Source organism: Malaya genurostris, chromosome 2, assembly GCF_030247185.1.
Source record: "Malaya genurostris strain Urasoe2022 chromosome 2, Malgen_1.1, whole genome shotgun sequence".
NCBI lineage: Eukaryota > Metazoa > Arthropoda > Insecta > Diptera > Culicidae > Malaya > Malaya genurostris.
Window position 1 is genome coordinate 167,520,706 of NC_080571.1, and position 27,803 is coordinate 167,548,508.

At 41.1% G+C, this 27,803-nt stretch overlaps 2 protein-coding genes across 2 annotated transcripts; one reads left to right on the forward strand and one right to left on the reverse strand.

Moving 5' to 3' along the window:
• Positions 1-885: 885 nt before the first annotated feature.
• LOC131428983 (uncharacterized) lies at positions 886-2,763 on the forward strand. Its single transcript, XM_058593041.1, has one exon. The coding sequence runs from the start codon at positions 886-888 to the stop codon at positions 2,761-2,763; it is 1,878 nt and encodes a 625-aa protein (XP_058449024.1).
• Positions 2,764-7,589: 4,826 nt separating this feature from the next.
• LOC131428985 (uncharacterized) lies at positions 7,590-24,823 on the reverse strand. Its single transcript, XM_058593042.1, has 4 exons — positions 23,669-24,823; positions 21,843-23,417; positions 19,359-21,796; positions 7,590-7,740 (listed from the first exon to the last, which is right to left on the reverse strand). Exons 1-4 carry the CDS (start codon positions 24,821-24,823, stop codon positions 7,590-7,592), a joined length of 5,319 nt encoding a protein of 1,772 aa, XP_058449025.1.
• Positions 24,824-27,803: the final 2,980 nt, after the last annotated feature.

A 27,803-nucleotide genomic window follows, 5' to 3' on the forward strand; every position in this document is an offset into this window, starting at 1 on the left:
CGATGTCCGCGCTTCAACCGACTTTCATTGAGCGAACGCCAGCAGTTAGTTAATTCCAAACGTTTGTGTCGCAATTGTATGAAGGGTGATCATATTGTCCGTCATTGCCAGTCGAGCTTTAATTGTCGAAAGTGTAATCGTCGTCATCACACACTTCTGCACCCTGAGCATCCCAACGGATCAAGCCAAGTCAGTCATGAAAGTGAGCCTATCGTTCCAGCTAGTCCAGTTTTCAATTTTTCGCAGTCTAATGGATCTTCTACAGCTGAATCATTTAAGCGATCCACTGTTACCGCCACCGAGAGTCCCAGAGTTGAAGTCAGTAGTGCAGTTCATCAACCACGTGAAAGCGTTTTTCTTCTCACAGTGATCGTGAAGGTTATCGACGTCTTTGGTGTAGAGCATCTTGCACGGGCACTTCTTGATAGTGCATCTCAACCGAACCTTATAACCGATCGTATGGCACGAATTCTACGTCTTCAAAGGCAAAAGGTGAATATAACTGTTCAGGGGGCCGGCAAACTTTCCAAGCCTGTGTGTGAATCCGTCTTCGCTCAAGTTCAGTCTAGAAAAGGGGATTTCTCATGCAATGTAAACTTTCTGGTAATGGATAAAGTTACGGCGAACCTTCCATCACAAAATATTTCGACTGCAGAGTGGTGTATTCCGAGGGATTTGTTTCTCGCAGATCCATCCTTCAATGAAAGTCGACCAATTGACATGGTTTTAGGTGCAAAGCATTTTTATTCGTTCTTCCCAAGTGCTGCTCGTCTGCAGCTAGACAAAAATCTCCCTCTGCTCATTGATAGCGTTTTCGGTTGGATAATAGTCGGATCAGCAAGCCAAGTTTCTCCTACACAGACCCCCGTGTCAACAGCAAACGGCATGGTCGTTTCGATGTTATCGTTAGAAGACAGTTTGGAGCGTTTCTGGAAAACTGAAGAGCTGACTACGAAAGACAACTACTCTAGCGAGGAAAGACACTGTGAATCCTGTTACCAGTCAACTGTTTCTCGAAATTCCGAAGGACGCTATATCGTTCGATATCCCAGAAAGCCAGACTTCAACGTGATGCTGGGTGAGTCGAAGAGCTCTGCGCTACGACGGTTCGAATTACTTGAAAGACGTTTGAAACAAAATTCAAATCTCAAAGATGAATACCACCAGTTTATGCGAGAATATCTCTCCCTCGGCCATATGCGATTGGTTGAAGCGGACGACGAAAACAATTCCCAAACTTACTACCTGCCGCACCACCCCGTTTTCAAGGAAGCAAGTACCACAACCAAAATTCGAGTCGTGTTTGACGGATCAGCGAAAACTTCTTCCGGCTTCTCTTTGAACGAAGCTCTCTGTGTCGGTCCCGTGGTGCAGGACGATCTATTGACCATCGTTTTGCGCTTCCGAACCTATCCGATTGCGCTCGTCGGTGATATCGCTAAAATGTACCGGCAAGTACTTATTCACCCAGACGATTCTGCTCTTCAACGTATCCTTTGGCGTTTTTCTGATCAAACACCAGTCCAGACATATGAACTACTCACTGTTACGTATGGTCTCGGTCCGTCTTCATACCTAGCAACTCGTACACTTCAGCAACTGACCGAAGACGAAGGGATTTCTTACGCGTTGGCAGGAGCTACTATTAAAAAATGTTTTTACGTAGACGACTTCATAGGTGGAGCTCAAACCATCGAAGAAACAATCCGTCTACGCACCGAACTGAGCGACTTGTTGCACAAAGGAGGATTTACACTACGAAAATGGACTTCTAATCAGCTCGAAGTTTTGCAAGGTCTTCCCAATGATGAGATTGGTACTCAATCTGCTTTACATTTCAGCCCTAACGAGACAATTAAAGCCCTTGGTATTAGCTGGGAGCCTGAAGCCGATCACCTTCGTTTCGACTCTCAAATTCGATGTAGTAATGAACCGCCAACCAAGCGCACTATTCTTTCGGATATAGCAAAACTATTTGACCCTTTAGGACTAATTGCACCCGTTGTAGTTCGAGCAAAGATACTGATGCAAGAGTTGTGGCTGCTATCGTGCGGATGGGACGATCCTGTTCCAGAACCTATTAAAACCAAATGGGAGAAGTATTACCACGAATTGGCGAATATCTCCGAGCATCGAGTAGACAGATACGCGTTTCTACCTGACTCAGTTGTACAACTGCACACATTCGCAGATGCATCCATATCTGCATACGGTGCCTGCACATACGTCCGCTGTGAAAGCAAAGGGGAAGTAAAAATACGACTACTGGCTTCGAAGACACGCGTCGCTCCGCTGAAAAGAATAAGTATTCCTCGTTTGGAGTTGTGTGCGGCAGTACTAGCAGCCCATCTACATGCTCAGATAAAGAAAGCTATCGATGTAAACGTTTCAGAATCATATTTTTGGTCTGACTCATCTGTCACTCTGCACTGGCTACGATCACCACCGAATGTTTGGCCTACCTATGTGGCTAACAGAGTATCTGAAATTCAGCAGTTTACACATGGTTGTCAATGGAAGCATGTTCCCGGATGTGAAAATCCTGCTGACCTGGATTCACGTGGCATGTCGGTTGACGAGTTTTTGAAAAACGATATTTGGATCAGCGGTCCCACTTGGTTATCACGTCCACTCCAAGATTGGCCAGAATCAATCCCACCAAGTGTTTCAGAAATTTTGGACCCACTGGCGGAAGGAATATCTCCAAGAACTGCCGAAAGATACACGAGGATGGATACGAAACAACGAAATTATTCCCGGTAAAATGGTCATCATCGTAGACGAACTATATCCACCAATCCGTTGGCCACTTGCTCGAATCGAAGCGGTATTACCTGGAAAGGATAAGCTAACACGAGTTGTTTCGCTTCGCACTGTACGAGGTATCATCAATCGGCCCATCAGTAAAATATGCTTGCTGCCCAGTACATCGGTGGCTCCCGAAGTAGAATCTACTAGCAACAATCTCCAGCCAGTTCAAAGGATTTCGGAAACCTCATTAGATTAAGCTGAAATTTTTAATGTGTTAGTCTGTAAGAATTGAAAGTGTATTGTATCATATCTGTAAGTTCAATGTTTGTGAATTATGTGTATATTTAATGTTGAACATAGCCGTTCAAGGCGGCGAGTATGTTGCGTCGCACTAGTTTTACTGGCGACACTGTTTACCAACACTGCCTTCTGCAGCTAGTTGGTGCTACCGTTCATAGAATTATGTCAGTTTCTCATGCCCTTCTGGCAACTCAGTTTTTCATTTTATCTTCTCGCTCTGTTCACAATCATCAGACCAGTCAGTCTCAAATAAACCTGCATTAGAATCGGACCGTTTTTTGATCTGTCATAAAGTCCGAAGTGTATCGAACAGCAGAAGTGAAATACACTAGCAATAGTCCGTGAATAAAGTGACTCAAACGTTAAAATAGTGTAGTTTTTATTGGCAAGAGTCCGCCAAGGTTCATCCAGTTGTGAGTTTTATCAGTGCAGCTGTTTGTTTGTGGCTGTTCGTCTTCTGCTCCTTTGGCTGCTTTGGTGACCGCTGTGGCTGTTTGCAGAACCCGTTAGTTGCATTGCTGTTCGCTACCGGTTTACTGCAGTGCGAATGCAAGTAAGGTCGATCGACAAATTGCTGCCGTCGCTTCGCTGAAATATCCTGGTGAGGATTTAATTAAACACAACGTAGGGTCCCGGCTAGCGCCAACATATATATATATATATATATATATATATATATATATATATATATATATATATATATATATATATATATATATATATATATATATATATATATATATATATATATATATATATATATATATATATATATATATATATATATATATATATATATATATATATATATATGTAAGTTTGTATGTTTGTAACGCCATAACTTCGGAACTACTGAACGGATTGCAACCAAACTTGGCACAGGTACTTCTTGAATTTCAGATGGTTTAAGGAGTATTATTATAGGGGAGGGAGCGTAGCAAGTGTCATAAACAAGGGAAGTTCATAGAAAAATTCATATAACCTGACAAATATTGATACGGCTTGAAGACCATAGAAACATTTTGCATATCTTAGATATGGCTATACGAGTGGTGGATGTATCAAGTGCCTTTAAAAAGGGGAGTGTTCAAAACGACATAAGTTCGAAACTACTGAACGGATTGGTACAAATACTTCTTGCTCTTCTGAAAACGTCATAAGGATATTTTAATAGGGGAGGGAGCGTGGTAAGTGTTAAAAATTTGTCTGATTTGACGAGAATCGATACTTTTTTAAGACCGTAGAAACATTTTGCATATATTATACATATATGGTTATATGCGGTGTGGACAACTGGCAACACGGTCGTACATGACAGGTTGGTGCGGGAAAGAGATGCTACATCGGCAGCTAGAGCAAATGTCAAAATCAAACCACATGCAGAACGGAGCAGACGTAAAAAATAATTATTACTATTTTCTCACAATTTGATAACATAAGTTTGCAAAATTTGTTATTCTATGATTAAATTGTTATCCTAAATTTGTTCTCTACTTATCTGCTAATAGTACGGAAGTAAGTAAAGATAAATTTATTAAATTTAAATGCTAATTAGTACGGTTACAGAGGTGTTAGTACGGAACAAGTGAGGTTAAATACTGCTAGGAAGAGCAAGGAAGACAACCGAAATTTGTAAGCTTTATTGAATTTATTGAAACCTATATTAACTGAAATAAATTTGCAGCTGAAAGCGTGCACCACCAATACAAACTGTGGTCTGCTGATTTTGAGTTCGGTGAACTTGCTCGGACTGCGCCAACATTCTTTTAGAAATTTCGCCATGGAAGCCCTCAAACCCCTCCTAGAGCAGAAAGTAGTTGTGCTGGCCGTCCCGATAGTGTGGATGACTTTGTCCAATGCGATAAGTGCGATTCTTGGTGGCATATGTCTTGCGCTGGTGTCACAGAATCTGTCGCCGAACGGGATTGGAATTGCCGTAATTGTTTATTAGAAAGCACATGTGATCAAAGTATAACCTCAAGTCCAAGCGAGCGAGGACAAAGTTGAGGTTAAAATTGTTGGAGGAAAAACATGCGCTGGAGATAAAGTTCCTAGAAGATAAACAGAAGCTATTGGATGAGGAATTAGCCGACGATGAAGACCGGGAGAGCTGTCGTAGCAGAATTAGTCGACGGAAAAGCCTAAACCTGGTGAAGAGAAATAATAAAGACGACCGCAACGACATCCCAAATTTACCGCCGAAGAAGCTGCCCTCTAATCCACGTGATTCGAAGCAGCTGCTATCAGAATCCAACCTTCAGGACGACGGGGTAGCTAGCCAAGCCACAGGTAACCCTAGCATCCCCTCTCAGTCCTCCGTAACACAACTAGCCATACCAGGTAAGTCACTATCTATTTTGAACGAAAGCGCGAACCGGATATTTCAAAAAAACAAACACAACCGCCCAACCCCCGCGTGTTGATAATAATCTCAATGAGTTGATAAAACAATTTGGGAATCTCAAACCGTCCCAACCGGGTTCAATGTTTGGTACTGTTCCTATTGCACAGGAACTGCCAACGATTACTGAATTCATTCCCACCCCCTCGCAGTTGGCCGCTAGACAAGTTATGCCTCGGGATTTGCCTACATTTTCAGGCGACCCAGCGGACTGGCCCGTGTTTATCAGTAGTTTCATGAATACTACACTCGCCTGCGGGTATAGTTCCGTAGAAAATATGTCAAGGCTACAACGATGCTTGAAGGGACAAGCATATGAAGCAGTACGAAGTAGATTACTTCTTCCTGAGTCCGTTCCTCAGGTAGTCAGCACCCTTCAATTGTTATATGGAAGGCCTGAAATGTTAATTACCGCTCTTCTCGAAAAGATTCATTCCGTTTCAGCCCCTAAAATAGAGAAACTGGAACCGCTATTAGAATTCGGCATGGCCGTACAGAGCTTGTGTGACCATTTGGAAGCCGCAGGTCAACATGCTCATCTGTCAAATCCAGCACTCCTCATGGAGTTAGTGGACAAGTTACCCACCCATGTGAAACTTGAATGGGGCGGATACTTGCGCAAGTGTGAAGTAGTGAACTTAAAACGTTCAGTGGTTTCATTTCTGAAGTGATGTTATCCGTCAGCAAAGTTATTGGAAATACTGGAGGCAGTAAAAATACTGCTGGTGAACGAACGCGAATGAAGCAGAAAGGATCTGTTTAGACACACATGGATGATACCAGCGATAGCCGTGAAGTAGAAAGGTTATGTACCTCGTGCAAGAAACCGGGGCACCGTATCCAGGATTGCCGTTCGTTTAGATCCACCTCAGTAGATGATCGTTGGAAATTCGTTCAATTGAATAACCTGTGTCGGACTTGTTTAAATGCTCACGGCAGAAGGAGCTGTCGCAACCCGAAACCTTGTGGAATTAATGGTTGCCAGAGTCGGCATCACTCTCTCCTGCATTCTTCTGTGAATTGCGCACGGAATCGGCAACAAATTGTTGCGGAAAACCATACTCATCGTCAGCTGGAAAAGTCATTATTGTTTCCAAGCGTTCCTGTCACACTGCGTGGACCGCGTGGTGTTGTTACCACATTTGCCCTACTCGATGATGGCTCTTCAATGACCCTCATAGAAGAAGGTTTAGCTCGTCAGATCGGTGCTGTTGGAATCAAAAACCCCCTGTGCTTAGTTTGGACCGCTAATGTGACTCGCAGAGAAGAAAGTTCTATGCAGATTACCTTGAATATATCTGGTACTAGAAGCCAGAAGCAGTTCAAATTAAACGATGTCCAAACTGTGAGAGAACTTTCACTGCCAAAGCAGACGATCGATTTCAAGAGCCTTTCCAGCCGTTACCAACAATTGCGTGGGTTACCCATCGCAAGTTATGATGATTCTGTACCTCTTTTATTCATCGGGGTGAACAACGTGAACCTTACCGTGCCTTTAAAAGTCAAGGAAGGGCAATTCCGAGAACCAATCGCTGTGAAAACCCGATTAGGGTGGTGCGTGTATGGCGGAGAAACAAGAAACCGAGTGTCGACATTAAACTATCACTCCTGCAACTGTACAGGTGATCAGGAAATCCACGATATCGTAAAGAATCATTTTGAGCTGGAAGAAATCGGGACACGGGCTGCAACAGGGCTTATTTCCGATGAAGACAAACGAGCGCAAAGAATACTCGAAGAAACGACTGTTAGAAAGGGCGTGCATTTTGAATCAGGATTGCTGTGACGGTATGATCGCGTGGAGTTTCCTGACAGTTACCAAATGGCGTTACGAAGATTGGAGTGCCTGGAAAGGAAAATGATCCGTGAGCCGCAACTGAAGGATAATTTACACCTCCAAATGAAGGAGTACCAGTTAAAGGGATATGCGCATCGAGCTACAAAAACGCCGAAGCCTTTGCCGAAAAATATCCAAGGGCAGTAAACGCAGTAATCCAGAATCATTATGTGGACGATCTGTTGGATAGCTTCGAGAGTTCCTGGGACATGATCCAACTGCAACTAGACCGTTTCTGGAAGAGGTGGACGCGCGAATATTTGCCAACCCTGACCAGAAGAACCAAGTGGTTTGGAGAGGTTAAACCTTGTATTCATCGTCGATGAGTCGAAGCGGAATAACTGGATTCGTGGGCGGGTACAGGAGTTGATCAAGGCGGGAGATGGGAGAGTGCGACAGGCCGTAGTCAAAACTGCGAGGGGGATCATACGTAGACCGGTAGCCAAGCTGGCTGTGTTAGATGTGGCGAGTAGGGGTAAAACAGAACCTGATAGTCAGTGTTACTGGGGGAGGATGGGGACAACTGGCAACACGGTCGTACATGACAGGTTGGTGCGGGAAAGAGATGCTACATCGGCAGCTAGAGCAAATGTCAAAATCAAACCACATGCGGAACGGAGCAGACGTAAAAAATAATTATTACTATTTCCTCACAATTTGATAACATAAGTTTGCAAAATTTGTTATTCTATGATTAAATTGTTACCCTAAATTTGTTCTCTACTTATCTGCTAATAGTACGGAAGTAAGTCAAGCTAAATTTATTAAAGTTAAATTCTAATTAGTACGGTTACAGAGGTGATAGTACGGAACAAGTGAGGTTAAATAATGCTAGGAAGAGCAAGGAAGACAACCGAAATTTGTAAGCTTTATTGAATTTATTGAAACCTATATTAACTGAAATAAATTTGCAGCTAAAAGCGTGCACCACCAATACAAACTGTGGTCTGCTGATTTTGAGTTCGGTGAACTTGCTCGGACTGCGCCAACATGCGGGGTGGATGTAGCAAGTGCCTTTAAAAAGGGGGGTTAAACGTTTGTAGCGGCATAACTCCGGAATTACTAAACGGATTGCTACCAAACTTGGCAAATGTACTTCTTGCTCTTCAGTGTGTCATTAACAAGGGGGGGGGGGGTCATGAAAAAATACATTTAACTTGACGAAAATCAATATCTTAGCAAAATTTGCATCTCGTAGATATGATTTAATAGGGGATGGATGCAGGAAGTGCCTTTAAAAAGGGGGGTGTAATGTTTGTAATGGCATAACTTCGAAACTACTTAACGGTTTCCTATCAAACCTGGCACATGTGCTTCTTGCTCTTCAGAGATTTCTATTTATATTATATTTCTAGCCAGGGTTGCTGAAATTCGCCTCACGCAACTCATTAACGTTCATCGCCTGCGAACGATTCAAGAACGGAGGCAGCAAAGCATGTAATGCCGGACGAGGCAAAAGCTATGTTCAATATGTGACTGCCTGAGCGACTCGCAAGAGAGAAGAGATCTTGCTTTTCATGCTTGTTGCTATTCCGCCGTGAGCCATTCTCAACCATTTCAAGAGCAGGTATCATCAGGCACGAGTAGCGCTTACATTGAGTCAATTTTTGACTCACTGCGAGTCAAAATGCCAGCAATCATGAATGCAAGTGTACGAAAAAAATTGAAGACAAAAATTAGCGATGCGATGGAAGCAATTTTTTATTTTGCTTAGTTTAATAGCGGCCCTTACACGAGCATTAAAAATGTCATTTTAAATGATGTCATTTAAATGATGTAATTCAAATTTGTTAGAAATTTCGTCATTAGTGCACCACTACACGTTCATTAAAATGATATTTTTTTTACTAATGACATTTTTAATGACTCGTGTAAGGGCCGCTAATTGTCTCGTAGATATTTCCCTGATAAAAAGTGTGCGTTGAACATCACAAATTAGCTTGGAAAACTTTAAACGTAATATCATTACTTATTATTGGAAGATGGCGAAACGATTGGGTTGGATAAAAATTAAACTGATAAATAAAACTGATAGTCTACTTCAAAACGTCGTTTAAAATCGTATACTAATGTACATATAATGTACTTCCTACTGCAATAAAACTAATGAAACAGTTTATTCAGATTTCACCGAATACTATTCTCACGTTCGTACTCCGTGCTGTTGAAATTTTGCGGCAAGTAATGGCAGATAGATTTTAAAAAAGCTGGAGTTGAATCACCTGAGGGCAATCACTTTTGTAAAGTGAAAATTTTGCAGTTTATATGGCTTATATAAGAAATAAAATAAAAGGAATTATTTTCCACATATAACTGTAGCAACACTTTTGATTCTCTTTCGGGTTGGTTTGATATTTATTTTATTTATGATTTTGAAAATGGACTGAAATATCTACAGTGATATTTTTTAAAATCACATATGATTATGAATGATCAAGTCCAATACGCAATATCAATATGCAATGCAAATAGAGTGACAAAAATATATTCTGAATATTGATTATAGAGGCAAGTCTAATCTTTTAATTTCAGGGATGATTTATTTTCTCATGTTTTTATTATATTAAACACAATTTAACGCTTCTTCGCATAGATTTGATTTATAGAAGTAATAGGAGTGCAGGGTTTTCCACAACGTTTGAACCTACTGAGACGCCATGTAATTGCTTGCTCTGCAAAAATCAAAGCAATTAAGAAGAATGGCTAACAAAGAAATAGTCATTACTAACTAAATACTCATTCAGCATCTTTTACCATACATCTACGCAAATTATCGATTAGAATAACTGTACTACGATCAGGAAATTAAGACTTTTAAATTGAGAATCACGGTTGTGGTTCCGGCCAACTGCCACAGGATGTCGAAGCATTTTGTAAAACGCAACATAAAATTGGAGGAATAGATGTTCCATTGAAATTTACTTTTGCATTTTTTTATCGCCTTATTAACTTAGTCATATTTTAATGCATTCATTAAATTTTTGCATTTAATATTATCATTTTTGGACTTTCACAAAACTATTGCCTCGTAAGTTTTGCTTCCAAAAGCAAACAGCAAAATAATAACGTAATGTGATATCAGTTGAGAAATTGATGAGCTGAAATCAAATTAAGATTACAATCTGATATTGCTGTCAAAAATGTATTGAAAATAAAATGTTCTACAATTGACTCCCGAAGTGATCGGTTTAGCTTTTTTTTAAAAAGAACATCCGCTAGAAGAAATTGTAAATTCAATTTCATAACATTTTACAATATTCATATTACAGAGGAAACGATTTCAATTTGAAAAATAACACAATCCGCGTGGTTTATCGATTTGTCAGATAGTGCGATTTAGAATTTTTGTTACTCATATCACACATTCAGTTTTGAAACTACTCATTGTATTATTTACCTTAAAACTGTGTTGAGCAAAAAAATTTTTACGTGAATACTTCAAGGATCACATACAAAGAGTCCAAATGAAATATAATTCTGTTATCACATAATCAGGAGATAGTAGGAGAATATAGGATCAAGAAAAAAATATGCATTCAATTCCACTTTATTTAACGTCACTAATGTCACGAGACAGATAATTTTGTTGTGTTTGATTGTATGATACTTGATTTTTAGATATTTATTTCGTTATTGGAAACTGCGGAAGGTCTTCATTGCACGATTATCCATGGCGCAGTTTCCAACAAGTAACTGTAGAGAGTTTGTTTGTTTTTGATAATAATAGAAATATCATTCTTCAGTAAAATCTTATGTTGGCCTCCAAATTAGTGCCTTATACAAAATTATAGAAGTTCTATTTCGGTTTTAGTTTCTATTATATTGTAGCTCTAACGCCCTGTATATTGAATGTGACGGAATTATTTGGTGTTTATGGTTCTTCTAGTATTTGTACGAACTGATAGTGTTTATCATCAAAGTTGGTCTCAACTTTTTTGGTAGTTGACTTGGTTCGACACAACTTGTCTCGAAGTTAATACAAATACTATTAGTTTATTATGAATGATTAACATGAAATTAAAAGCAATCATCACATATGTTTATAATTATTAAGGAAACGATCGTCGAATGGCTTTGTAATCGGTATATAAATAGTGTCACGATCATGAGAAACAATAATAATTGACAAAAACTTGGGACTATTACTTCTCAGGCATAATAAACAACCCTACATTCGACCGAATGAAAAATACCAATTTGGCATTTCGAATGAGATATAATTTGTTTGGAAAAGTCGAACTCGATCGAAACACAAAATGAATTTATTATAGAACTACGGAATAGGAGTGAAAGTTACATATTTACGACACACAAAAACGCTCCATTAATAACCCTTTACAGTTTGATGTTTAATCAATAACATATTCTGGTAGGTATCAAAGTTGTCCCTAACGCTACAAATCACGATTAAAGTATAGCAAACACCGAAGAAATGTGCAGTGAAGACAATTCAAAAAGATTCGACATCTTTCTTATAAGCTTTATACAGGAATAAAATTTCATCCTGGGCGGTCATTCAGTTGTACCGCCATACGTCGCAGAGAACGAATCACCGTGAGTAGAAAATTCGACTCAACGCGAGTCATCATCACCACCGAATAGCTTTCTACCTAAACGCTTCGAAACGAACTCACTGCGAGCGAACAGAGTGCATGTATGATGCTTGCTTGCTTTGCCAAGCAGTTCAATTCTCTGAGTGGAAGGAAAGAATGAATAAAGCAGACACGGAATATATACAAACTGCTCGCCGCACGGGTAGCATCGCCGGTGAAGAGAATAGTTCACGAGTAATGTTTCATTGATAGGATCAGCAACCTTGTTTCTAGCAACTAAGTGAGGTTCACAAAAATATTGACAAGAGGGAGGGGGAATAAGTATTCTCAACGTTGATCTGAATTGACGAAATCATGTGCATTTTTTTATGTAAATTGAGAAAACTGTCGACTCAAGGTGATTGAAATAAGATTACAACAACATTTGTATTACTGAATCATTATCCTATAGGTTTTCCTCCCCAATGAACTACCAAAACGGTTAAAGCCTTGGTAAAATAAATTATATAAAACCTATTTTAATCCACCTAGTAGTGTAATGATGCCTTTCTCATATTACTCATTACATCATAAATATAATCGTGAAATTCTCAAAAACAACTGTTTATTGAATAGAAATAGGAAAATTTGTTCGGATCTAATCTCACAAACTCTATAAAACCTGTTTACCCTGTAGTTCCGGAACTGAGAGTAGTATCCGCAACAAATTAAGGGATTCCGTATGAAACTGTAATGGCGTTTTTCATTGAGAAACACTGGTGGCGTGGATTGCTCTGGTTTTGCACTTTCGAGCAGAAATGGCAATGAAACAGCGTCAAAATGTTGCATTTCTGCTCGAAAGTGCAAACTCAGAGCAATCCACGCCACCAGTGTTTCTCAATGAAAAACGCCATAAGACTTTTCTTTTGAACCTACAAGTTTGTGAAAATCGATTTGGCCATCTCCAAGAAAAGTAAGTGAGATCCTTTTTGCAGTTTTTGATCACTATTTCCAATTCTTCTGAAACCGGATTCAGATAAACGGAATAGCCGAAGTTGGTTCGTTTACTACCAACTAATATGACCTACGAATTGGAACAGTTTTGAACGTAGTTAAACCTATACTTACTATTTCATGCTCTATTTCGATTAAACCAATTAAACGAAATCTAACAAACGAAACGAACCTGCGTTGTTACTTCTGCATATGTAAGTCAAACTAAACAGCATAAAACATGCAATATTTTTATTATTATTAATATTATTATTATTATTATTATTATTATTATTATCATTATTATATTATTATTATTATTATTATTATTATTATTATTATTATTATTATTATTATTATTATTATTATTATTATTATTATTATTATTATTATTATTATTATTATTATTATTATTATTATTATTATTATTATTATCATTATTATTATTATTATTATTATTATTATTATTAGTATTATTATTATTGACATCACTACACAATGTGTACGAAATAGAAAAAAGCACGCCTTGTTCGTTCTGTGTTTTCTTCTTCTTTCGGTGTTGTACATATTATCACTCTATATAGCGATTTGAAAAATTTGACGCTCATCGCCCTGGTATTGCGGAACCGGAAGTCGGATCCGGTTGAAATTTCACAATAGGTTTAAAGACAGTATGAACTTTAATTAAAATCAAGATTTGTGAAAATCGGTTCAAGCATCGCAGAGAAATCGAAGTGAATTTAGTTTTAGGAGTTTTTCTTTCGGTGCTCTCGGAACAGGAAAAGAGGAGACCAGTAGTTTGTGAAAATCGGTTCAGCCATCTCTGAAATAAGTGACTGCATATTTTTTTCACTTTTTTGGTACATATAATCCTATGTCTCCGGAACCGGAAGTCGGATCGGAATGAAATTCAAAATTTGTGAAAATAGGTTTAGCCACCTCTGAGAAAAGTGAGTGTTTACTTTTGTTACTTACACATACACACACACGGACACATACACACAGACATTTGCTCAGTTCGTCGAGCTGAGTCGAATGGTATATGACATTCGGCCCTCCGGGCCTCGGTTAAAAGGTCGATTTACACAGTGATTGCATAGCCTTTCTATATAAGAAAAGCAAAAACGTTATTCTATAGTACGAATGTAGTTATGATGTCAAAAAGGCGGGTGGGTAATGTCAGAGACATAATTGAATGTCGTGAATACGAAAACAATTGACATGCTCCCTAACACTTCCGAATATCAATTAGTTGATCAATTGTATGAATTATGCAAGCATTCCCCTTTTCGACATTTTTCGCAAAAACAAAGAAGGCTTCACTTGATCTCGATTACTGTGCATTTCACACAGCGAAAAGTGCAAAAATCTAACCAAACTATTCTAGATTTTCACTAAACTGAGGATATTTCCTTTCGATTTGCGAACAACAAATCCTAATAGTTCTTCTGAAAACTTTTAGAGCCATTAGAACGGCTGATTTGGTGTAATGCTCTCCACCGTTGCTTTTTTATCCATGCAAATGACTGGCAGCTGGACGTAATCGCTCTTGTCGGAAGCGAAACTAGCTTTGCAAACAGCACAAAATACATCTGCTCGCATTGGCGATAGAATCCAAACTGATTCAATTTTTGTTAGGAGCTTTCTTTAACGTGATTTCGTTTGTAGCTTTTTCAATAATGGGCGGTCCTATCGGCTATAAAAATAGCCGCATACAGAATTTTAATGTCGATTATTTCATTTCGGATTTGCATAATTTATTGAAAGAAACTATCAATATGCTGCAGGGATTCGTTTCTAGCATTCAGAAGGGTCAAATTGCGTAGTTCTCTACGACATTAAACTCTGGAACATTTTTCGCAAAAACAAAGAAGGCTTCACTTGATCTCGATTACTGTGAATTTCACACAGCGAAAAGTGCAAAAATCTAACCAAACTGTTCTAGATTTGCACTAAACTGAGGATATTTCCTTTCGATTTGCGAACAACAAATCCTAATAGTTCTTCAGAAAACTTTTAGAGCCATTAGAACGGCTGATTTGGTGTAATGCTCTCCACCGTTGCTTTTTCATCCATGCAAATGACTGGCAGCTGTGACGTAATCGCTCTTGTCGGGAGCGAAACTAGCTTTGCAAACGGCACAAAATACATCCGCTCGCATTGGCGATAGAATCCAAACTGATTCAATTTTTGTTATGAGCTTTCTTTTACGTGGTTTCGTTTGTAGCCTTTTCACTAATGGGTATCGTTTGTAGCTTTTTCACTAAATTTTATATAAATAGCCGCATACAGGATTTTAATGTCGATTATTTCATTTCGGATTTGCATAATTTATTGAAAGAAACTATCAATATGCTGTAGGGATTCGTTTTTAGCATTCACATGGACCAAATTGAGGAACTCACTACGATTTTCACCACTTTTCGGAACATTTTTCTCGAACGATTTGTTTTACAGCAGCAGATATTTTGTTCTCTTCCTCAGAACGCGTTCTGATTGGCTGGTGTTGACATCCCAAGTAACAATTTTTGTTACGCTAGCTTGTTTGTGACTAGTTTGCAACCAAATATTTGAGTGATTGTTACTAACATCTAACCACTTGCATAACTCAAAAAGCGCAGCTTCTACTAGTTTTTAAGTCGGCTAAAAATATGTTGTCGTTACGTTGTAATACCATACTGAAATAACTTATCTTTTCATAACTTGAAAATAACTTGTTTCCAAGTAAACTAGTTGAAACTTAGTTACTATCGACATTATAAACATTGAATGAATCCTGCATACTTTTCTATCATCAATAAAAAAGCAGAAGAGTACTTTAAGTCACAAACTTGATACAAGGTACAAATTTCACAACGATCCAAAAACTGTGGAGCGGAATTTAATTTTATTTAATGCGCCTTCAATCCAAATCTGTTTATAAAGATATAAAAATTAAACAACAAAATAACCCTATGTTCAGAATGCTCAAAATTATTCCAAGTAGAAGTGATTTCTCATCATTTTAAATTTATATATCATGAGAACTATAATATTATCACAATCGATTTTCAATCCCTATATTATTTTCTTCGTGTTTATGACAGTGCATAGAACAAAAATGACTTTGCTGCCTTTCACTATTTTCGGCAAAAAATAGTTTTAAAAAAAGTAATATCCTGGTTTTATTTACGTTTCATACACTTCTTGAGACTCCATATTGTGTTCGCCATATTCAAGCGAACAAGGGTTGTTTTGTTTGCATTTTAGTTATCATAACGTTGAAATTATATGTTATAATCTTATAATATCTAAGTTATTGCTATATCAATTCACAGTAACGATTCACATATACGTTAACGTATTTATAATAGTTTCGCAACGGAAAATAAACCTTTTCAACTAGTAGCTAAAAACATAGCTGTGTGATATGTTAGAATCAAGTAACGATAACTTACAAATGATAGTTAGTTTAATGTTTACGTTATAAAGAAACACTGCTGTCACCTTGTTTTAATCAGTATAATATAAAAAAAAACATGTTCATGCTCTTGTTGCAACACAGTTGGGTAAAGTGGTATCAAAACTAGTTACGGGTTGCTACTATTGAAGTCAAATAAACTTATTTTCAACTAGTGGCTAGAGGCATTGTTCTGATTAAAAATATGTTTGGATTAAGTAACGATAGCTTATAAAATATATTTAATTCAATATGACACAAAGATGTTATGAATTCATATAACTTGACAAGAATCGATACGTTTTGAAGACCATGGAAACATTTTGTATATCTTATATATGACTATACGGGGGGTGGATGTAGCAAGTGCCTTTAAAAAGAGGGGTGTAATAGAAACTCATGTAACTTGACGAGAATCGATACGTTTTAAAGACCATAGAAACATTTTGCATACCTTAGATATGACTATACGGGAGGTGGATGTAGCAAGTGTCTTAAATAGGGGGGTGTAATGTTTGTAACTTCGAAATTACTTAATGGATTGCCATCTAACTTGGCACATGTACTTCTTGCTTTTTAGAGATGGTCAGAGGCGTATTTTTATGGGAGGAGGGAGCGTAGCAAGTGGGGAACGTGCCATTTGAGCCAATTTGTTCTGATTCCTGATATATATATATATATATATATATATATATATATATATATATATATATATATATATATATATATATATATATATATATATATATATATATATATATATATATATATATATATATATATATATATATATATATATATATATATATATATATATATATATATATATTAGAGATGGTCGGGTATAGAAATTCTTATACCCGAACCCGACCCGTACCCGAGTGGTCAGCAAAAAAATTTACCCGTACCCGACCCGTACCCGATTAAAAATTAAAAAAATTACCCGTACCCGATCAATAATAAAAAAAAATTACCCGTACCCGAGCCGTACCCGATAAAAAATTACCTGTACCCGTACCCGACCCGAATGAATAGTAAAAATTTTACCAAAATTCAGTATGGAAAAAATAAAGTGTTTTAGATATCGAGCCGTATCAGGCTCTAGTTGGTAAGAAAAATACATTAAAATGCTTGTTTACTTTTAAACATATAAATACACTGACGTTATCTTCTCTCGAGCCCCTGCCTTTCATGTACTTTGTCTTTGACACATTGATGTCTAGTCCGATCCGCATGGCCTTAGCTTTTAGTCCTATGTACGTATCTTCCAGCGAAACCAAGTATCTGAAAATATCTGAAAATCGTGCCACTCGTGTCTATCCTCGCTCTTCTTATCACACCCTCCAAAGCAATGTTGAATAGCAGACACGAAAGGCCATCACCTTGCCGTAGCCCTCTACGAGTTTCGAAGGGACTCGAGTTTATCCCCGATGCTCGAACAACGCACATCACTCGATCCATCGTAGCATTGACCAATCGTATCAGTTTGTCCGGGAATCCTTAGTCGTGCATGATTTTCCATAGCTGTTCTCGATCGATTGTGTCGTAGGCTGATTTGAAATCGATGAATAAGTGATGTGTGGACACATTGTATACGCGGCACTTTTGCAACACCTGGTGGATGGCGAACACTTGGTTCGTCGTAGCACGTTCGCACATAAATCCTGCCTGTTATTGTTCCACGAATTCGTTTGCAATCGGTGAAAGACGACGGCATAAGATTTGGGAGAGTACCTTGTAGGCGGCGTTCAGTAGAGTTATCGCGCGGTAATTGCAGCAATCCAGCTTATCCCCCTTTTTGTAGATGGGACACACGATTCCTTCCATCCATTCCTCCGGTAAAATCTCTTTCTCCAAGATCTTGGTAACTACCCAGTGCTGTGCTTTCACTAGTGCATTACCACTGTATTTTAGTAGCTCGCTTGGTAGTTGGTCAACGCCAGCGGCAGTCTATCGTCCTCCGCACGCATTCCCAAGTTCGTTATCGCGCCGCCACTTTCGTATTCCGCCACATCGCCATTGAGGTGCTCGTCGAAATACTGCCGCCACCTCTCGATCAACTCACAGTCGTTCGTGAGAAGATCCCCGTTGGTGTCCTTGCACATATCGGCCTGTGGCACATGGCCTCTGCGCGAACGGTTCACCTACTCGTAGAACTTCCTTGTATCATTAGCACGGAACAGCTGTTCAATCGCTTCGCGAACTCGGTCTTTATGTTGGCGCTTTTTTCTACGGGATACCGAGTTTAGTCTGTTCCGCGCCTGTCTGTATCGCTCCTCGTTTGCTCTCGTCCGGTGTTGCAGCTTGTGTTTAAGCACTTCACTACTCTTCTCACTTCAGTACATGAAATTTCACCTGATTCGGCAGGGCTTGGCACATTCTATGCTCTTGCAAACTTTGACGCGAAAAAAGACCGACGGAGCACGGTAGTATACGGACTTCGGATTTCGCGGTTTAACGGAAAGGCGGACGTAGCTTGATTTGCATCCAACACCAATGAATACTTGTTGCGATCTGTTTATTGCTGGTAATATTGTATAAGTGTGTCTGTAAGACTGAAACTGTTTGACAGTTGTATCGTGTGTGGTAGAATCCAGTTCCAAGCAAGGTGTGTAAAGATTATAGGTACATTTCATTCTCTAAATCTAGGGTCAAATTCACTTTTTATAACTATATAAGTATTTACAGGTAAGTTATTTACATTTATAAAATTTCATTCTGTTTTCAGGTTTCTATTACGAAATAAAGGGTAAGTATTGAACATTCCGGCCGCCAATGAAATTTTATGACTTCAGCGGGAATGATCTTCTGGCTAGTTGAACAAATGTTGTATTATAAGCCTTCCTCTTCCTCATACAACCCAAGAGGAGTGAACTAAATAGCTTCGATCTCGATGGCGGGATAGTGTCCTGGGAGGGTATGCTGTAAAGGAGGAACATCTGTACGCAAAATGTTGACTTTGAAATACACAGGGTACTTAACTCGAGTCAAGTCCCAGCCGGGGGTTCAAAGAACCCACACGGCGAGGCTTGGTTCTTTACAGGTGACTCAGGAACCGCTCGATTCCCCCGAGCTTGGGCCAGTTTATGTCTGGCGACTCATTACCCCGAGTAGGGGCCGGGACCGTGTCCGGCGGCTCTGTTCCCTAAGCAAGGACCCTCCTCTGGCGTGGTGGCGGTGGAATTACTGGACAGAGATCCACTTTGTATTACAGTGGACGGATCAATTTCAACTGGCAGCAGGCACAACTTTGAAAGTGCTCGTTCAACGATGCCGAGGCCACATTTGACGGTTGCGACGCGAACCAGCTCGTCTGGTCCTGGATGGACGCTGAGTACACGTCCCAGGGGCCATCTCTGTGGAGGGTTTCTTTCATCCTTTAAGACGACGATGGATCCAACAACTAAATTATCTGTGGCTTGAGTCCAGCGATAACGGTTTTGTAACGTTGCAAGATACTCCTTGTGCCAACGAGACCAGAAATGTTGAGATATCTGTTGTACTCTTTCCCAACGAGAGAGTCGCGTCTCGGGAAGTTCTTGATAATCGGGATCTGGGATCGAATTAAGAGAACGGCCGATCAGAAAGTGTCCCGGAGTAAGAGCCATTTCATCAGAGGGATTGTCCGACATCGGAGTGATTGGGCGAGAGTTTAACATGGCTTCCACTTGAACTAACGCTGTTTGCAGTTCAGATTCAGTTAGATGAGCATTTCCGAGTATTTTACGGAGCAAGGTCTTGACAGACTTAACACAGGCCTCCCAGATTCCACCAAACGTAGGCGAACGGGGTGGAATAAAGTGAAAATGAAATCCTTCGTCTGAACACTTATTAGCAACAGCATTCTGGTGTTGCTCACTGCGGAAAAGTTTCCGGAGTTCTCCCAGTTCTCGTTGTGCGCCTACAAAGTTCGTAGCATTGTCGCAATATATATGAGCAGGCTTTCCTCGGCGACTGACAAACCTTCGCAGACTAGCAATGAATGCTGCGGTAGTTAAGTCTGTTACTAGATCCAAATGGACCGCTTTGGTAGCCATACACATATAGACCGTGATGTACGCTTTGATGAACGGAGTACGTTTGTTTCTCAGTGATGTACGTACGAAAATTGGACCAGCTAAATCGATGCCAACGTTCTGAAACGGGTAAGCTTGGTTGACCCGAACAGGGGGCAGATTACCCATTAGCTGTTGCAGAGGCTTGGGTTTTGCCCGTGCGCAGATCATGCAGCGATGCACAATATTGCGAACTAAGTTTCGACCACTAAGAGGCCAAAATCTTTGACGGAGTAATGATAGCAGCAGGCTTGGTCCAGCATGAAGCGTTTGAAGGTGTTCTCTCCTGGCGATCATTTCAGTGAGACGATGCTTTGGTAGTACAATCGGGTGCTTTTCTTCGACAGTGATTCTTGCATTGTGAAGTCGGCCGCCAACACGAATTATGCCATCGACGATTTGCGGATGCAAGAATCGTAATTTAGATTTTCGATGGATTCTTCCAGTGCTGTGAAGTTTCTGTATGTCTTGGGAAAAGTGTTGCTCTTGTACTCTTCGAACTAGACTGAGCAGAGTACAATCGATCTCAAGCGGCGTTAGCGATCCAGAGAGGATTGGTTGATGAGTCCTGCGGCGAATACAGTTTTGAGTAAATCGTCGGAGAAGCGTTGCAATACGAAGTAACTGACGAAGACTGGAGTATCGATCGATGATATCTGGTACATCTTGATTTATGACCGGTAAAGCAACTGTCTTTCTAGATTTCCGGGACTCCGGACTTTGCTGAGACGCGCTAGTATATTTTTCTGGCCAAGGTGCGAGAGTTGAATTTAGCCATTGAGGTCCGGTCCACCACAGATCATTAGTGAGGAGCTCTTGAAGATCCATTCCTCGAGAAATAAGATCGGCGGGATTATCCTTGGACGGAACATGATTCCATTCGACGTGTGACGTTAGCTCTTGTATTTCAGCTACGCGATTTGCAACGAACGTTTTCCATGCCGATGGACTCGTTGCTATCCAGTTTAACACTATTGAAGAATCGGTCCACAAATACACAGTGCCAATAACGTTTGTGCTGTTCTGAACCTGCGTTAGAAGTCTGGCCAGCAACTGAGCTGCACACAGCTCGAGTCGTGGGATCGTTTGAATACCTATCGGAGCGACTTTTGATTTGGATATTAGTAGTCGAACTGTACATGAACCTTCTGATTGTATTGAGCGAAGATATATGCAGGCACCATACGCAGCTTCCGATGCGTCACTGAATCCATGAATCTCCACGCGATCATACCCTGGACTAATTACAGGGCGGGAAACTCGAAGGTCGGTCAATGCAGAAAGGTTTTGCTGAAAATCATACCATTGACAAGCAAACGACTTTGCCACGGGTGTGTCCCAGTCCAGCTGAAGTCTCCAAAGATTTTGCAGCATAATCTTAGCTTTAGAAATTGTAGGACCAATCAGCCCTAGCGGGTCAAACAGACTGCTGATCTGAGAAAGAATGGCTCGCTTATTTAACACGGTACATTCCTTCCAATTGGGAGTCTTAAACGAAAGAAGGTCGGTCCCAGCGAAGACCAAGCGTAGTCACCGACGATTCATGGTCTAAATCGAGTAATGTTTGCGTTTCTCGGAGCTCCAACGGGATGGTGTTAAGAACCATCTGACAATTTGAAGACCACTGTCGAAGAGGCAATCCAGCACTAGTCAACATGGAAATGAGCTGTTCGCAGGTAGCGGCGAGAGACTCAGCGTTATCTGACCCGGAAAGTAAATTGTCTACATAAAAATCATGGCGTAGCGATGATTCGGCTAACGGATAACAATGTCCTTCGTCATCGGCTAGCTGTTGCAACACTCTAGTTGCTAGGAATGGGGCACAACTCGTACCATATGTCACGGTGCGTAGCTGAAACGTCTTCAGGTCAGAACTAGGATCATCGCGCCAGACTATGCGTTGAAGCGGTTGGTCATCTGGGTGAACAACAATCTGCCGGTACATTTTGTCAATGTCCGCAGAGATGACAAACTGATGTATACGGAACCGAAGGACTATCGTAACTAGAGAGTCCGGAATGGTGGGACCTGCTAGTAGGACATCGTTCAACGAAATGCCAGATTTGGAACGGCACGATGCGTCGAATACGGTACGAAGCTTTGTAGTAGCACTATCAAGCTTCATTACGGCGTGATGCGGGAGAAAGTACTGCAGTTGCACGTCATCTTCATCAGGGCGGATCTCTCGCATATGTCCTAGCCTGACGTACTCGTGGATGAATTGTTGATACATCGACTTTCGTTCGGGGCTCAATCCAAGTGAGCGCTCGAGAGAGAAGAACCGACGGATTGCATTATACCGATTATCCTTGAGCTGCCAGAGCAGTTCATCTCGTTTGGGAAGCTTGACGGTGTAGCGACCGTCCGTGTCTCTAGTGGTGTTTTTGGTAAAGTGTTCTTCGCAATATCGTTCTGATGGAGACCATCCTTTCGTGTCATGTACTTCTTCAAGCTGCCAGAATCGGGTGACAAGCTCATCGATTGCGCAAGGGTTGCTAAATTGACAGTTGTGCGGATCACTTTGGTCGTGATGGGCTAACAGGCACTCTCCAGAAACCACCCATCCAAACTCGGTGTTCTGAAGCAGCGGTAGATCATCGCCGAGAGATATTCTACCATATCGAAGAATACGAAAGAAATGCACGGCGCCTAAGATCAACTCGATGTCACCCGACACTGCGAAAGTGGGGTCAGCAAGCTCTATGTGCTTCGGAATCGGCCAGTGACGAGCTTCTGTCGTCGACTGGGGAAGTTTTACCGTTATTGAGGGTAAAACTAGCATGGAGCACTTAATCGAAAATGAAGTCACTCGAGAAGAGATGGTTATCGTTGTCTGATGTTCAACCCGTGTCGTCTTGTTACCAATTCCACTGATCGGAATAGCGTGAAGCAATCGGCTTCGGGATAACTGCAGTCGTTCACAGAAGGATGTAGAAACAAAATTGCGTTGGGATGCATAGTCCAGCAAGCAACGAGCTGTTACGATATGGCCGTTAGGGTTACGGATGTTTACGAGCGCCGTCGGAGGGAAAACAGTTCCTGGAACTAATACTTGGGACGGCGAGACTAGCGCTGCCTGAGTGGCAGTGACCAAAGAGGTAACCTGTTGCTGAATCGGAACCCTGGTATTCGATGGAGATGGTGAAGAATGTAAAACGGAAGGTTCTGAATTCGATTGGATGGCTACATAACACGTAGATTTAGTGGTATGACCACCCGACGCAGAATTTGGATCGACAGACTCGGGATGAAGAAGTGTGTGATGCTTTTTGGAACACGTGCGACATCTTGATCCAGAACAGTTCCGGGCATAGTGAGAGTTTGAGCGTAGACAATTCATACAAAGGTTTTCTTTCTTACCAGGTCGGTTCGTTGACGAAGATTGATCTTACGGAATTCCGGACAACTGTACAGGTAATGACTATCACCGCACATGTCGCACGCCTTCGGCTTAGCGACGTTTGTAGACGATGCGTTGGTTGGTTCGGCTGGTTGTCCAGAGGTGACGGGGAAGGCTGCAGCCTTGCTTGTTAGGCTTGGCTTATTTCGAAAAGATACGTTCGACATCGACGGAGACACGGCTTGCAGTACTCGAGCATAGTTTTGGAGATACATGGCCATTGTCACGTACGATGACATTGAAATAGAACCGTCAGGTTCTATGTCGTCGAATGTGATTGCGGCTCCTCCCAAATTGTCGGCATCAAGTTTGCTACAATAGTTCTCCCATTCCCGAAGCGTACACGGATCAAGGCGAATAGACATTTGATAAACCAGAATAGAACTCCATCGGTCTGCTGGTTCACCTAAACTCTTCAACACGGAAATTTGCTGCTCGAATCGATCAATCAGCGCGAGAAGTTCTTCGGCGGATTCTCTGCGCATAGCGGGACTGTCGAATAACGTTTTGATGTGACATTTAATTAACAGCCGTTTGTTTTCGAAGCGCAACCGAAGCGTACGCCAGGCATCCTTATAGCCCTGTTCGCTTACCTTTATCGGATCGAGTATGTGCGCTGCCTCTCCTTGAACAAGACCCTTCAAGTAGTGCATCTTCTCGACGGAACTGATGTCGCTTCGTGAACCTAAAGCGGATTCAAACGAATCGCGAAAATCACACCAGTCTTCTAACTTACCGGTGAATTTCGGGAGATTGATTTCAGGAAGTCGAATACTTAGTGGTTTCGGTGGTGCAGGGGTAGTGGAACGGGTAGGCCGAGACTGCTTCGCCATCTTTGTCAAGTAGAAGCTTCGGAGAGCATAATAGCGACCGTCGAACCGTTGCCGTTCCTTTTTTATGTCGATTGGCTCCTCTTTAGTGGAAAACATTTCTAACTTCACCACAACTCGATGAAACTCGTCGTAAAATTTTTCCAATTTTTCCGCCCATGCTTCTACTTGACCCGCAAATTTGCTGTCCTCGAACTCCTTCGCATAACTTTCCAACAAAGCCACCGAATCCACAATGTTATCCTTCGTCTGCTCCAACTCACGTAATTTCTTCTCATCCGCCATTTTGTTTCTTGCACTTACGCAGTTACCACCGCTAGCATCCAATTTTCACCAATTTATGATTTTGCACCACAAAAGTATAATTTCGAAACTTCGGAAAATTTATTTAATAAAATCTGCGTTTCAACACGGCGCGCACCGATCACATAGAAGCAGCAGAAGTAACAATTGATCTAAAACTGGCTGTTTCTGACCCGCACTATCTGGCGTGTGCGTCGGTTTTTTACACAATGGTGGATTCTTTGCGGGCACCCTTTTCGGTATTGTTTGCACTACCTTACTAAAATGGCTCTTTTTCACTTTGGAATATACCAAGACGCACTTCGCGCACCCTTTTTTATGCCTTTTTGAAGTGACCGGTTTCGACTGCGCCTATTCTAGACGGCTTATATTCACTTGCGGTACTTTTTACACACATCCGGCTCGAAGGACCAAAATTATGTTTAAGCACTTCACTACTCTTCTCACTTCAGTACATGAAATTTCACCTGATTCGGCAGGGCTTGGCACATTCTATGCTCTTGCAAACTTTGACGCGAAAAAAGACCGACGGAGCACGGTAGTATACGGACTTCGGATTTCGCGGTTTAACGGAAAGGCAGACGTAGCTTGATTTGCATCCAACACCAATGAATACTTGTTGCGATCTGTTTATTCCTGGTAATATTGTATAAGTGTGTCTGTAAGACTGAAACTGTTTGACAGTAGTATCGTGTGTGGTATAATCCAGTTCCAAGCAAGGTGTGTAAAGATTATAGGTACATTTCATTCTCTAAATCTAGGGTTAAATTCACTTTTTATAACTAGATAAGTATTTACAGGTAAGTTATTTACATTTATAAAATTTCATTCTGTTTTCAGGTTTCTATTACGAAGTAAAGGGTAAGTATTGAATAGCTTGCTCGCCCAAGCTGCATTCTTTTCGGCCACTAACTATTCACATTCGTCGTCGAACCAGTCGTTCCTTACGTTCCGAGCCGCGGTACCTAGCGTTGCTGGTGCATTGCTACTTATGGCAGAACGGATGTCTCTCCAGCCATCTTCAAGAGTAGCTGCACCAAGCTGCTCTTCTGTTGGTAGTGCCACTGTCAACTGCTGCGCGTAATCTTGGGCTACTCCAGCATCCCGAAGCCGTGCGATGTTACACCGAGACGTTCGGTTTCGACGTTGGGTAGCCACCGTCGAAAGTTTTGAGCGAATGCATACAGCAACCAAGTAGTGGTCCGAATCTATATTCGTACTGCGGTAGGTGCGAACATTGTTGATGTCCGAGAAAAATTTTCCGTCGATCAAAACGTGGTCGATTTGGTTTTCGGTCTGTTGGTCAGGTGATCTCCAGGTAGCTTTGTGGATATCCTTGCGGGGAAAGAAGGTGCTTCTGACTACCATTCCTCGGGAGGCCGCAAAGTTGACACACCGTTGGCCGTTGTTATTCGATGCGGCATGCAGGCTGTTCGGCCCGATTATCGGTCGGTACATAGCCTCCCTTCCTACATGTGCATTCATGTCACCGATGACAATTTTTACGTCTCTGTGTGGGCAGCCGTCATAAGCTTATTCCAGCTGCACGTAGAGCGCTTCTTTCTCGTCATCGGGTCTCCCTTCATGTGAGCAGTGCACGTTGATGATGCTGTAATTAAAAAAACGGCCTTTAATTCTCAACTTACACATCCTAGCGTTGATCGGCTGCCACCCAATCACTCGCTGACGCATCTTGCTCAGCACTATAAAGCCAGTTCCCAGCTCGTTCGCTGTGACACACCTTTGGTAAAAGGTAGCCGCTCGATGTCCGCTTTTCCACACCTTCTGTCCCATCCAACAAAGCTCCTGCAGCGCTACGACGTCGAAGCTGCGAGGATTTAGTTCGCCGTATATTATCCTGTCGCAGCCTGCAAAACCTAGCGACTTGCAGTTCCATGTTCCAAGTTTCCAATCGTAGTCCTTATTTCGTTGGGTCTATGCCGATTGTTCCGGGTCGTATTCTCTGTATTATTCGTAATAGAGGTTTTACGGCCGGCTTATTGGGCCTACGCCAACCCCCTGTCTCGCCGGAGGATCATCGTGCTTGCTCTGTTTAACGCCCCAACTAGCACTACGACGATCCCGTTGGTGGGGTTGCCACCTTGGATTTAGCTGGACGGGATACAGCATTTCATACTCAGCCGCTGGATACCAGAACAGACGCTGTTTGAAGCCGCTCCTAACATGGAGTACAGACGCTCCGACATCCTCTAAAGAGTAAATAGTATTGCTGTTGTAAATTCGAGTGCAACGCAATTTTCTTTAAATAGTTTCAAAAGATCTGGTTCCAAGGAGTAGCAAGTGTTCATAGCCATGGAAGTCAAAGGCATTGTAGATCGAATGTGACAAGGAAGTACGGAAGTACGTTACAAGAACATATACATATGAAACTCGAAGGTCACTAAGAATGTAGAGAGAAAGGTGTTTTAAATGTTTCTAACAAAACAGTTGAAATATAAAACTGACCCAATTTGTCGAAAATACCATGAAAATTATGATTATTGTGAGATCTGAGATGGGACACTGATCATTCGCAATCTGATCATGAACGAGTGTTGTTCAATCGGGATGCCGTTTAAGTTATGTTTCACTACAATCAGAGTATTTCACTAAGCAGGACAATTTCGAGAATTTTTTTCGGCTTTAACTTCACGAAACATCTCCGAGCAACGCCGGGTAATTCAGCTAGTAAATAGATAAACAAATACTTGCACAGCTTAGCCTCGCTGCTCTCGATCAACACCCATAACCCACCGTTTGCCATTTATCTTCCAACGAGTGTTATTAGCGTTCACTCATCGGTTTATTCATCATCGGTTGGTGACAGTAACAGTGTATGGCCGTTAAATTATAAATTACGCGTTTCGTGAAGTGAATGCCAAAAAATTCTCGAAGTTGTCCTGCTTAGTGAAATACTCTGATTGTAGTGAAACATAACTTAAACGGCATCCCGATTGAACAA